Below are 13,724 nucleotides of genomic sequence, written 5' to 3' on the forward strand. Positions count from 1 at the left end.
TGAAATTGTTTGACATCGCCAACATGAGGGAGAAACGATTCTGAGCCACATGAAAGGAAAAACACCGACGTCTCGTTACTGCATCGCTTGCACCCAGAGTCCCAACCTTTTTGCCTCAGCCCAGACATTGAGTTTTTATTTGCATGCCATTATGGTACTTGGCTACAGTCGCCTGTTAAGAATAATTGAATATGATGTGAAATATGATACACTGATATATTTACTCAGATGTCGCATATTCTCTGAAAAAAACAAAAAAAAAACACAGAGAAGTCTGGAAATTAGGGCGGCACGGTGGTGTGGTGGTTAGCACTGTCGCCTCACAGCAAGAGGGTTGCCGGTTCGATCCCGGGCGTGGGAGCCCTTCTGTGCGGAGTTTGCATGTTCTCCCCGTGTCAGCGTGGGTTTCCTCCAGGTGCTCCAGCTTCCTCCCACAGTCCAAAGACATGCAGGTTAACTGGTGACTCTAAATTGTCCGTAGGTGTGAATGTGAGCGTGAATGGTTGTCTGTCTCTATGTGTCAGCCCTGCGATAGTCTGGCGACCTGTCCAGGGTGAACCCTGCCTCTCGTCCGATGTCAGCTGGGATAGGCTCCAGCCCCCCCGCGACCCTCAAGAGGATGAAGCGGTTAGAAGATGAATGAAGTCTGGAAATTAGGGTATGGAAAAGTATGGAACTTTGAAATTCCAAATGTGTAGGAACACTGAGTGTCTGACGTAGTGACCAAGCTGCAGTATTTGATGACTGCACAATGAGAACAGGATGGTTAATCACATCTGGCCTGACAGAAGCATGTTTAGAAAAAAAGGAAAAGTATGGAATTTTGAAATTCCAAATGTGTAGGAACCCTGAAGCTCTGATTGGCTGAGCGGGCCGGACCCGTTTTATTTTGGAGAACTGAACCGGAAGTCGTCTTTGTGTGTTTCCGTGAAGCTGCGAGCAGTAGTCCGAGCTTTAATACAAGCAGAAGAAACGTCGGTGTGTCTCTCCTGTCCTCTGTCCCCCTGTCTCTGGGTCCAACATGTCCAGACTCCAGGGCCTGAAGACTTTCATCAACAAGCGGCTCACCGCGGCAGTGGAGGACATCTTTGGACATCTGGAGAGGACAATAACCGAGTATGAAGAGGACATGGACCGCCGCCACCGGAAGCTGCTGGATAAAATCAAACAGCGGACAGAAGCAGGTCGGTGCTAAGCTAACGTTAGCAGAAACGTCCGTTCATACACAAAGGCTGTTAGCAGCTAACAGCTAGCTCCTGCTAACAGAACAGAACGGGCCGAAGGTAGCAGCGCTGCGCCGTGACGTCATCACTAATGTGTAATAACCACTAATCGGACTAATCAGATAAAGTCCTGTTGATTATAACAATCACATACAAAGTATTATGTTTATTAATCACAGGTAAAAATTACACAGTCAGTTTACTGCAGGAAACATTTTAAAGCTCACCTGACACACTTTATTCACTCTGCACATTATATTTCATATTTATAGTTTTTATATATTTTGCACGCCAGTCTTCACACTGTAGCATAATGTGCATATATCATTTTATATTTATTATCATTTATTTTTTAGGAATGTCCCGATCACGTTTTTTTGCCCCCGAGTCCGAGTCCGAGTCATTTGATTTTGAGTATCTGCCGATACCGAGTCGCGATCCGATACTTTGGCAATGCAGTAAAATTTTTTACTGTAGATTAACTGTATCATCCCACTATTTTTCTGTTCTTTGTGCTCTACTAGGGATGTAACAATATCACAATATTACAATACTGTACCCCAATAACAAGCCCATGACATTTATTGCAGTATTGTAAGACATGTCATGATATCAAAACCTCACTGTATGATAATAGTACAGTAGCTCCACGGTATAATATTAATTCCATTATCCATTAGACAGCAACAAGAACATTTGGTCAAAAATAAAATAGCTTATCATGCCTTTCTCAATCACCAGCCTCCTTCCCTTTATCCCTCCCTCACCTGCCCCCACCTCACTCACTCCTTCTCCCTCCCTCATTCCCTCCCTCCCTCCCTCCCTCACCCACCTCACTCACTCCTTCTCCCTCCCTCACCCAGCTCACCTCACTCCTTCCCCCTCTCTAACTTTAAATAAATACCAGGTTCTGCATCTGCCGTCACACAACAGTGTGAAAAGTTTAACGATGTCCGCGACATCTGCGCAGTCTGTCCGTGTGTCTGTCTCACGTGCGTTACGTCTGACTCGCTCTCAGTAGAAGCTGCAGTGACTGTTGTTGCTGCTGGGGTCTGTAGCGCTCAAACATCAACAACAACAGCTGCTTGGAAGTCAACAGTGAAACAATTCAGCCATACACACGTACTAAACAGTCAGCTGACACGGTGACACGGACGATCGTCTCTCACACTCTCGCAAGCGCCGTCATTTCATATCGTTACATGTCCGCGACGACGCAGCCACACACACACGGACGTGCACGAAAAACAAGCGCGTTGCACCGAAGGCGCGCCGCTGGCGTCGCTTTGGGTTATGAGCGCACATGACGCACGTCTACAGTAAAAGTAATGGGTTTGAGAGTGCAAAAGAGCTACATCTGAACGCCCCCCATGCAGCCGTCTTGCTTTAGACAAATAGGGAAAACCCTGACATGTATCTGATATGTCATAGGCCTATATCCGATCCCTGATCGGGATGTAACTTCCGATTCCGATCGAGTCTGAAACCACGTGATCGGCCCCGATTTCCGATCACGTGATCGGATCGGGACATGCCTATTATTTTTATATATTTTATACACTACAAACTCAGCACTAGTCGTGTTAACACTGTAGCATAATGCACATATGTTATTTTTATATTTATTTATTTATTATTATTTATGGTTGAAGGGGTTTTTTTATATTTTATTTCATTTTTATACTTTTTACACATTTACATATTTTATATTTTACATACTAGTTTTCCACTGTAGTATGATGCACATATTATATTTTTATATTTAATTTTTGTAATTTATTTTGATATTGATCAGAAATCAAATAACTTGGATACATTAGCGTTGCTCTTACAGTGTATATAGGCTTCAAGAAATTATAAAGTAGAAAAAAATAAAATAAAATGAAATGTGTATAATGTGTTGAGTACATAAAGTGTGGAAGAATATAAAAATAAAATATAAAAATGAAATAGTATATTCAAAAACATGTGCATTATGCTACATTGTTAACACCAGTATGTAAAACATAAATTATAGTGTGCAAAAAATTAAATATAAACATAAAATATGTTTAATGCTACTAAGTACAACACAAAGAAATAAGACATATTTACTTCTAAATATACATTAAAGAGTGGTGTTAGTGAGATTGAATTAGGATACATAAGAATATTACACAGCTGAATAATTGCACAAGATATAATAATAATATAATATAATATATATAATAATCGACGCCTGCCGCCCAGATCACAACACACCCTGACCACAGAGCCTGTCCCTACAGGTGGTGGGCTCATCGGTTGGTTTCAGGTTGATGGGTGTCGGCCAATCAAAAACAACATCAACTTTAACCGACATTGCTGATCTACGTACAAATATCAGTAAACGCTACCTCATAGAAGAGGAACATACTGCCAAAAGAGTGGTCAAAAGAGTGGTTTAGTGACTGATGATACGTATCTACCTTTGTTTATCATAAATTCATTTCCTTAATGTGCCCCAAATATTAGAGTCAGAAATAAAGAAAGTTTAAAAATATTTTCAAAGAAGACAAGTAAAGATGAGACAATTATTAAATCCAAGAAAGTTATTTTTTACATTATTTACAATAAATCTTAAAAGCAAGAAAATCATTTTGAAAATAAAATTAAAAACAAGAAAATTTTAAAAGAGGAAAACTAAAAAGAAAATTATTTAAAACAAATTTAAAACAAAATTTAAAAAAGAATATTTAAAATAAAGAAAATTTAAAAACAAAATTATTCAAAAAGGAAATTATTTAAATTAAAGAAAATTAAAAACAGAAAAATTCATAAGAGGAAAATTAAAAATAAAAAATGCTTTAAAAAATTAACAAAACTATTTAGAAGAAAATTTTTTAAAAAATTCAAAAAATTATTCAAAAAGAAAATTATTTGAATGAAAGAAAATTGTTAAAATGAGAAAATTAAAAATAAATGTTATAAATAAGAACATTAAAAATAAGTGAATTAATAAAAACAAAAATTAAAAACAAGAAAATTATTTAAAATTAAGAAATTAAAAACATAAATTAAAATGAGAGATTATAAAAATAAACACAAGAAGCTTATTTAAAAGCGAAAATTAACAAAAAATCTAAAAACAAGAAATTAAAAAAGTAGTTTTTTTAAATAAATAAAGAAACAAGTAGAAAATTGTTTTAAAAAGAAATTAGACTATATTTTTTTAAAAAAGTTTTCAAAAGAAAATGAAATATAAGAAAGTCATTCTTATAACTAAAAGCTTCATCAAATGATCTGTAGAAGTTAAACACTGAGTTTTTGAGCTGTGATTTGAACGACAACATTTGTCTGTAGCGTCTCTGTTTCCTGTTTCCTGTTTGGTGCAGATGTCCAGCAGCAGCAGTTGGTTAAAGAAGAGGTTCCCCCTGAGCAGCAGGAGTGGAGCTCCAGTGTGGAACAGGAGGACCCAGAGCCCCCACACATTAAAGAGGAAGAGGAGGAACTGTGGAGCAGTCAGGAGGGAGAGCAGCTTCAAGGGCTGGAGGAGGCTGATATCACCAAGTTCACATTCACTCCTGTCCCTGTGAAGAGTGAAGATGATGAAGAGAAACCTCAGTCTGAGGGACACCACTGTGGAGGACCAGTTGGGGGGGCCAAGGCGTCAGACCTCTCTGAACCCGAGACTGAAGTCAGTGATGATGACGATGATGATGATGATGATGAAGATAAGGAGACCAGAGAACCTCCGTCAGGTTTAAACTCTCTGAAAAATGACGTTCCAGTTGGCGATGACGGACATGATGGCAGCAGGAAGTCTTTTATCTGCTGCGAATGTGGACGAAAGTTTGGTCGTAAGGACAGTCTGAGACGACACATGAGGTTCCACACAGGAGAGAAACCGTACAGCTGCTCCGTTTGCGGGAAACGTTTCTCCCAACGGCCAAATCTAATCCGTCACATGAGGTGTCACTCCGGAGAGAAACCCTTCAGCTGCTCCTTCTGCGACACCAGCTTCGCCGTGCGGAGTGCGCTGGTGAACCACCTGAGGATCCACACCGGGGAGAAACCGTTCAGCTGCTTGTTCTGTGACAAGAGCTTTACACAGAAGGGCGGGCTGAAGAAACACATGACGGTGCACACGGGGGAGAAACCATACAGCTGCCCCGTGTGCGAGAAGAGTTTCTCTCAGAAGGCAAACCTGACGTATCACTTCTCCGTACACACGGGACAGAAACAGTTCAGCTGCAGTGTGTGTGAGAAGAGGTTCACGTGGCAGTCACAGGTCAAGAGTCACAAGTGTGTTGGTGAGAGCAGCAGTGGCTCCTGAAGCTGTGAGCGAGCGGCGCCAACATGACGGTGATGGCTTCAAATGAATTTAATATGTCTTTTACAGAAAATAAATGTTGACTGAGATCGAGTTCTGACTCTTTCATTTCTGTTAGTGTCAGTGTTCCACACAGGAAGTCAGTTATATTAAATAATTGGCTTGATGTCTTTTAACAACATGAGAAGAAGGAAGTGAGCAACAAAAGAAATGAGTTAACAAATGAGCAAAAATGACATTTGAAAGAAAATTATTTAAATTAAAATAAGAATTAAAAATGTAATTAAAAACATGTTCATAAAAAATAAAGTTAAATATAGGAACATTTATTTAGAAAAGAAAATTAAAAGAATATTTTAAGAAATGTATAAACAAGAAATTTAAAAGAATTAAACAATAATTAAATAATTTTCTTAACTTTTTTTTTTTTTAAGTAAATTTCCTGTTCCCACAGGTACCTGGAGGACAGACCATATCACACCTGTTTTGGCCTCTCGCCAGTGGCTGCCAGTAAAGTTCAGAACTGACTTTATGGTTCTCCTGTCTGTGTGCAAAGCCCTTAATAGGGCTTAATAGGGGCTCCTGGCTGGCTCACGCTCCAGACTTAAAGAGACAGTGCACCCAAAAATGAAAATGCAGCCATTATCTACTCACCCATATGCCGACGGAGGCCCTGGTGAATTTTTAGAGTCCTCTCATCCGGCTGCAGCGGCTAGCACACCTAATGGCAGACAGTGCCCCAGACTAACGTCCAAGAACACAAAATTGAATCCACAAAGTATCTACTGCTCATACTGCTCATCCATAGTGATCCAAATGTGCTGCAGCCCCGACATAAAAAGTTGTTTGGAAAAACCTCATTTGAACTCTGTTTTTAGCCTCATTGTAGCCTGTAGCTCTGACTGCCTCTCTGGGCACCGCACTCACATGCGCGTGCACTCAGGGTGATTGGTGATGCACGGTCTCTGAAGAGCAGCAGTCTCGTCAGTACTGATGTCCAGATTCTCAAGTGCAGGCATCGCCATTTCCCGGTCTGAGCAGCAAAGACTTTCCTCATCCGTTGGCATTGCTTTGCATTTGAAACAACTACACCACCAGGTTTGCAGTGCTCGACTCCGGTATTCTGCAGCTGGCTGAGGGTTAGGCTCATGAGCTGCGGCGGCTGCTTCGTCCAGTAGCCTGAGTTCCATCTCTATACTCGGGCTCAAACAAATACGGCTCAACAAAGAAATGCTGTTCCTCCTCAGTTTCAAAGTCTTCAGACATGTTGGGCTGTCCTTTGCTAAAAGACCGTAGTGCAAATTATCTTTCAGCTCTGTGGTTACTGCTGTCTCTCCCTGCGGTGCACGTGTCACGTGATGTAAACACAGGTGAGCAAAGCTCATGCTTTCGCTGGTTGCGCACAAGCGCACACACGTGAGCGCGGTGCACAGAGAGGCAGTCAGAGCTACAGGCTACAGTGAGGCTAAAAACAGAGTTCAAATGAGGTTTTTCCAAACAACTTTTTATGTCGGGGCTTCAGGACACTTGGATCACTACGGACGAGCAGTATGGAGATATTTTGTGGTTTCAATGATGTGTTTTTGGACGTTTGAATCTGGGGCACCGTCAGCCTCCATTAGGTGGAGTTGTGTTGCTACCTCCTCTCCCCTTGGATCTCTGCAAAACTACTCTAAAACTTCACCTGAGCCTCCCTCGGCATATGGGTGAGTAGATAATGGCTGAATTTTCATTTTTGGGTGCACTATCCTTTTAAGCTCAGAGGTGATCGTGCATTTGCTGTGTCTGCCCCCAAACTGTGGAACAGCCTCCCCCTCCCAATCAGATCTGCCCCCTCCACTGACTCTTTTAAGTCCAGCCTCAAAACCTACTTTTATTCATTAGCGTTTGAGTCCCCGTGATGTGGTCTTCCCTGATGTGTGCATGTGTGTGTTGTGTCTCTAAATGTGTGAGCTGTGTACCTGATGGTTATGTCGCCCCTTTGTATGCATTTTGTGGCATTTATTACCTTTGTACAGCACTTTGGTCAACCTGATTTGTTTAAATGTGCTTTAGTTCAAATAAACACAAGAAGTTTGTGCTCTAGAGAAAGGATCAGCACTCAGTGAATAACCTCCTAAGCCCTATGATAAGCTATTATGGCAAGGCTTAACTATACAGACCAGTGAGCAGTGATAACTAACATGTCTTTGGGGTCATCAGGTGGGAACCTCCTTTCACCAGTGTTTCGTCTAGTTGGTCCCACGACACCTCCAGGAGGCTAGACAGTGATCTCTGGCGTCTCAGAGACACTCCCCTAATGCCAGGTCTCACTGCTCCCCACACCAACCCAACAACCTCCTTTACCTTACTTACACATGGCTTTCTCAGCCCAAACAGCACTGCCACCTTCAACCAAACCCAGGCTCCGTACATGCGAGCTCCAGGTAGAGACAGTGCCGATACTACCTTTCCTAGCACATTCACCATACTCTATTTCACACACTACATAGCATAACTACAATATAAGCTAAAGTTAAAGGAGCTAAATAAAGTTACAGGATCAGCAAACACACTCACCTTGCAGCATGGGCTCAAACAAAAGGGGTTCTGGGGGGTTGGTAACACATCGTATGTAGCCCCTACCAGGAATCTAATACGATTCTCCTCCATACTCCACAGGTCCCTCCAACTAAGCTTCCTCTTCTCTACACTTTCCCAGTTCAACCACTGTCCCTGTTTAGCCTGGGCCACTACCTTTGCACCCCTTAATATCTACTACTGTCTGCGTATCTGTTCCACAACCAGCTTTCTTTTATCTTTGAGACCTGCTTTATTCCATACCAGTTTGCCTGAGCCAAGCCCCAGTCCTCCCCGGCCAAACTGAACATTACCTACAATCTCTGCATGCCTAAGAGCTGCCTCTGCCTCCTGAACTGCCGATCTTGGGTTCCACTTCCTCCCCTTGGTTGGATTTGGAACCACACTCCTAACTACCACGTCCTTACTCCCAGATAACAAGAGCTCTGTCCTGACCTTGGTACATTTAAATTCCTCTGTTAAACTAGATATTGGCAGCTGAAGTATCCCTTTTCCATACATGCAACACTACTTAGGCACCTAGGAGCACCCAACCACTTCCTAATATAGGAGCTAACAAAAAATAAATTTGAGTTGAGTTTGATTTTTTTAATAAATTTTCCTGTTTGTTTTATTTTCAAATAATAGTTTTGTATTTTCTTTAAATGTTTATATTACCTTTTGTTTTAATGTTCTTGTTTTACATTGTCATTTTTTAAGTAATTTTCTTCTCTTCTTTAAGTTATTTATTTGTTTTTGATTTTTTTTTAAATCTTCTTCTTTAAGAATATATTTTTAAATAATGAGAAAGAAACACTAAACAAATAAGGAAGTGACCCGGAAAGAGTGTTTGAAATAATAATAATTCTGTAACATAATTTTAAAAAGTAATGATAATTATAGTTTTTCCTCTAACTTTAATCTCTTTTTTTTCTTTTCTAATAATTTTCTAAATCTATTAATTCTTTGGTATCTGTGGGACATTTCTTAACCAAGTTGCTCATCGTCTTTTGCCCCCATGTTTGGGAAAAAAAAAAAGAAAAAGAGAAAAATCACATCAATTAGCTCAGACATTCAAAGACCTAAATGTTTGAAAAAGGCATCTGAAAGCAGCACAAGAAAAGTGATGTCACTCCAGCTTTTAGTGGGTTAAATCAGCATTAGTCAGTTGTATCTTCATCAGAGAACCACACCAGAAGGGGACGTCCAACATCAGTACCATCATCTAAAAAGGAGAGGAGAGGTTTCTGGCACAACAACTTCACCTCCTTATAAGGTGAACAGGGAAGGAAATGAAGTCTGAAAAGGTCAAAACCCCAGAAACATGATGTATTAAGAACAACGTGTTTCAGCTTCATCAGACTCATCAAACATGGATAAAGTTCAACCCAAATATTCAGAGGCAGGAAAAACATCATATGACTTACAAAGGATCACCCCCAGTAGGCCTAGTATCTGTATAGAAACATGTCATCAGTGACATTGTACATTTAAAAGAGTGTATAAAAACACTCATGGGTTCAACCTCACTGATACTGGTTCAAACACATGACAACAATCATCAGATACTGAGAGGAAGGTACAATGTAAGGAAAAACTCAACAAACACTGCATCCCTGTATGTTTCAAACCCAGCAACACACTCAGACAAAGACCATACATCACACACTCAGAAGAGCAACCTAGTGTACGCTGTCCAATGCAGTGAGGAATGCCCAGACTTGTACACTGGTGAAACAAAACAACCACTAAACAAACACATGGCCCAACACAGAAGGGCTAACTCGTCAGGGCAAGACTCAGCTGTCTAAAGGAGAAAGTACACTCCTTTGAAGACAGCAATGTGCACATTTTGGACAGGGAAGACAGATGGTTTGAAAGAGGTATAAAAGAAGCCATCTATGTGAAATTGGAAAAGCCATCTCTCAACAGAGGAGGAGGTCTGCGACACCACCTATCCCCCACCTATAATGCTGTCCTTTCATCCTTGCCCAGGAGACTTAACAGCTTAACCTCTACAAACAATGGTCGTTCACAAATGGCCTCATGTGACTCTAACGACTCCAACGACCACCGTTGACACACCTGTGGAGAGTACGTTGTCGTAACTGACTCAGGGTTATGCTGGCTTTGTGAAACAGAAAACTCAGAGTTTTATCTCAGGCTGAACAAACTCAGAGTTTTCACTGATCCTGCTTTCTGAAATAGGGCCCTGAGGCTGAGTCACAACAATAAACAATTTGTGATTTATGGTGATGTGTTGACTGAGATCGAATTGAATTTGGAAGCAAGAAAATTATTTAAAAAGAAAAACAAGTAAATTACTTTTAAAAAGTACATTTAAAGACAAGGAAAGAATTTAAAAAGATACAATTTTAAACAAAAAAATTATTTTTAAAAAGACAATTGAAAAACTTTTCAATTTTCATTCTTTTTTAAAATGTATGATTTTTAATGTTCTTGTTTTTAAATAATCTTCCTGTTTTAAAATAAATTTGTTTTGTTATTTAAATAATGTTCTTGTATTTCTTTATTTTTAACTGAGCTCTGATTATATGTGGAAACTTAAAGAATTTTGGTTCCTTTAAATTCTGATGAAAACTGAATTGAAAACTCAGAAACTGTTTATGAAGACTTTAACCTCCAAATTAAGCAATAACAATTAATAGTTAATGGTAAGCTAATTAATAGTTTAGAGTCCGACTAAAACATCATTTAAAAAAAATAAAGACATTTACATCCTACCCTCAAAATACAGAAATATATCTCAGGTACCACGATGCAAAGAATCGTACTCACCAGAGAATCTGAAACCTTCAATCGATTTCTAAATTCACTTTCAGGAGCTGCAGATCTTTGTCCCTCTCCCTAGACATCTTTCCTTCTTCTCCAACAAACATTTCTCTCTCCTTTGTTCTCCAGGGCACGTCCCCTCACACCTGTGATCCTGCACTGACAGATCACCTGAGTCAGGTCACCTGACCACAGTCAGCTCTGGCTGTGTGGACAGAGACAAATGAGAGGAAGAACCTGAACATCAGAGGAGGAACATGTGGTGGAATAAAACACTACCGCCTCCACAGGAACCAGATCTGATGCAGGTTTCACACCTGGAGAAGATTCATCATCATGAAACCAAATCATATAAAGTTTTATTTTCAGACCTGGATTTGTTTTTCTTCCTTTCAGCTCTGTGTTTGAAACAGGTGTGATTAAATAAAGGTTTCTATGAATGAATGAAATTTTGAAAGGAAAAAAAAACATTTTTTTCAAAGAAAAAAATGGTTAAATTTGGTTAAACTTTGCAAAAAAAATAAATAAATAAATAAAAAAATCGTAGATTAAAGTTTCTGGCTGTGATAGATGTTGTAATTTTGGCAATTTTTGAAGAGAACATGCAAGTTTTCTTTAAAAAATCGTGGTAAAATAAACACATCACAACCATTTAAGATAAAACAAAAAAATTAAACATCGCAATAATATTCCTTCTAAAATCAAATCAGGAAAAGTTTTTAAAGAAATGTCAAAACATTTTTATGAGAGCATACCCTCTAAACCTGCCTTGGGGAAAAAAAGCCTGTAAAAAAAATAATAACAATAATCCAAAAACATTTTAAAGGACAAAAAAAATCCCAAAATTTAAAGAAAAAGATGCATATTTGAATGGAAAAAAGTATTGCTCAAGTTTATTTCTAAAGAGTAAAATTTTGGCAAAATCAATACAGAATAAAAAATTAAATTGCCCAAATTTTTAAAGAAAAAAACAAAACAAAAATGCCCCCCAAAATAATTAATGAAAAAAAATGCAAAAAGAAAATTTTTAAGAGTAAATATCGCAAAAACATGCTGTCTAAATCCATATTGGAAGAGTTTTTTAAAGAAAGAAATTGCCAAAACATTTTAAAGAAAGGAAACCTGCTTTGGGTTAAAAAGGCATGTTTTTTTTAATAGCAAAAAATAATTTAAAGGACAAAAGATTATTCCACCCCCCAAAAAAGAAAACAACAAAACAAAAATTTGGCAAAAAATGGATTAATAAAAAATATTTTTAAAAAATGCCAAAAATGCCAAATAAATTTAAAGAATGAAACAACCAAAAAAAAGCCAAAATGTTTCATGAAAAAATGCTTGAAAAATGATTGCAAAAAATTAATAAAATAAAATTGTGAAAAAAAAAAATCTAATCGCTAAAAAATTGTAAAGTAAATATCCCCAAAAAACCTGCTGTTAGCCGCTAGTTAACATAAGCTGTATTTAGACTTGTTTATCAGGACATGCAGAGGCTCTCCTCTTAAAAACCATCGTCTCGCGATAAACACTATTCTGTCGGGAAAAAACATGAAAGCCACGCGAGTTACCCTCAGCGTCGGGCTGTGCAAGGTTGGTTGCATGAACACACTCACTTGCTCCCTGGTAACCTAGCAACGGTGTCATGCAAACAGCTAACAACGGCAGGTTTGGTTGCACCATCCTCATATGTGACCACAACCAGGGTTGCCAGGTCCGCTTATAAGCCACGACTTTGGGTTTGTTTTTTTGTAAAGATGCTTACAAATATTGGTAGTTGCGGTTTTTGGGGTTTGTTTCTAAAGTGCAGTTGCTTATTATGGCTTGCTATAATTATATATTATTATTGTCTGATGAGTTATTTAAACTCTTGATAGTGGGTTGGACTGCAGGATGTTTCCACAGCTCCGCTCCCTCCGCCCCTCTCCTTCTCCCCATACACACAGAAGGTCAGTCAAAGATCTGTAGAAAGAGAGGATTAAAAGATTCGACTTCAAGAGGGGGATGATTCAAAGGCAGTGTGCAGATTCAGACTCTGTGTGAAATATGTACTCATCATTCAGCACTGTTACAGTGAAAGTAAAATGGCTCCTTATATGCAACGTCTTTACTTTCATTTTCATTCATTCATTTATTCTTTCCACGTTTTTGGTCGGCTAGTTGGTTTGGTAGAGTTCAAGGGCAGTAAATATAATCTATTTGTAAAGTCACTTTGGTTGCTGGTCCTGCTTGTTTCTTTCCCAAGATCTGGCAACACTGAACACAACACATCGTGGAATGAGCAGCAAGAATGAGTGCGGATAGCGAGGAAATAGTTGAATAGTAGTTTTTAAACCATCTTATGTATATTCATTTATCTGTGTTTTCTAATGGTTGTGTTGATATTACATTTTCCTCCGTGTGCCTTGACTGATGACTGTGACTGAAATCAGAAGAAAGCTACTGAGTTTAAAATAAATGTGTTAAAATGTATTTATTTTCTCCTGGTCCTTATTTTAAATAGGTAAAAATTATCAATAATTATTGTTATCTATCAATATGAACCAGCTATATCGTGATATACTTTTCAGCCATACGCCCAGCCCTACTTAGCAATAAACAAAAAACAGATTCTGAATCAAAAAACAAGTTTTGATTGAATAATTTTTATTTTGGTTACACACATTTTAAGAAACAAAAACTATTTTACACAAAGTTTTTCAAAGTCAATAAACAAAAATAAGTGTAGACTGTATTGATATGGTTTTCACACATCGACGACTACATACAGGGGCACAGCAACAAATTTTGTGCCCTGTGTGTAAACACTCTCTGTGGGCCCCCCGCCCACCCATTCTTGATCCATGTCGTTTTGGAGCCCCAGT

The 13,724-nt window shown here is 38.8% G+C and overlaps 2 protein-coding genes across 12 annotated transcripts in view; both read left to right on the forward strand.

The window, feature by feature from the left end:
• The window catches only part of LOC125904881 (gastrula zinc finger protein XlCGF57.1-like), a 31,692-nt gene that overhangs the window by 9,518 nt on the left and 8,450 nt on the right, over positions 1-13,724 (forward strand). For 2 of the 11 annotated variants that reach the window (XR_007451536.1, XR_007451540.1), the window contains exon 3: positions 416-579. The exons of 8 other annotated variants lie outside the window; for them this stretch is intronic. The gene's annotated coding sequence lies outside the window, so the exon portion shown is untranslated. Of the gene's footprint in view, positions 1-415; positions 581-13,724 lie in introns of those variants that run through there. One more of the 11 variants, XR_007451532.1, reaches the window with a different exon arrangement.
• On the forward strand, positions 934-5,607 carry LOC125904892 (zinc finger protein 32-like). Its single transcript, XM_049602605.1, has 2 exons — positions 934-1,184; positions 4,577-5,607. The coding sequence occupies exons 1-2, from the start codon at positions 1,022-1,024 to the stop codon at positions 5,515-5,517; spliced, it is 1,104 nt and encodes a 367-aa protein (XP_049458562.1). The 5' UTR covers positions 934-1,021; the 3' UTR covers positions 5,518-5,607.

This window comes from Epinephelus fuscoguttatus, linkage group LG17 (assembly GCF_011397635.1).
Source record: "Epinephelus fuscoguttatus linkage group LG17, E.fuscoguttatus.final_Chr_v1".
NCBI lineage: Eukaryota > Metazoa > Chordata > Actinopteri > Perciformes > Serranidae > Epinephelus > Epinephelus fuscoguttatus.

Bases quoted from the DNA above. Each gene is read 5' to 3' on its own strand.
- LOC125904892 (XM_049602605.1), top strand. From the start codon at position 1,022: ATGTCCAGACTCCAGGGCCTGAAGACTTTCATCAACAAGCGGCTCACC. The intron at 1,185-4,576 runs GTCGGTGCTAAG...TGTTTGGTGCAG, and splicing joins CAAACAGCGGACAGAAGCAG to ATGTCCAGCAGCAGCAGTTG.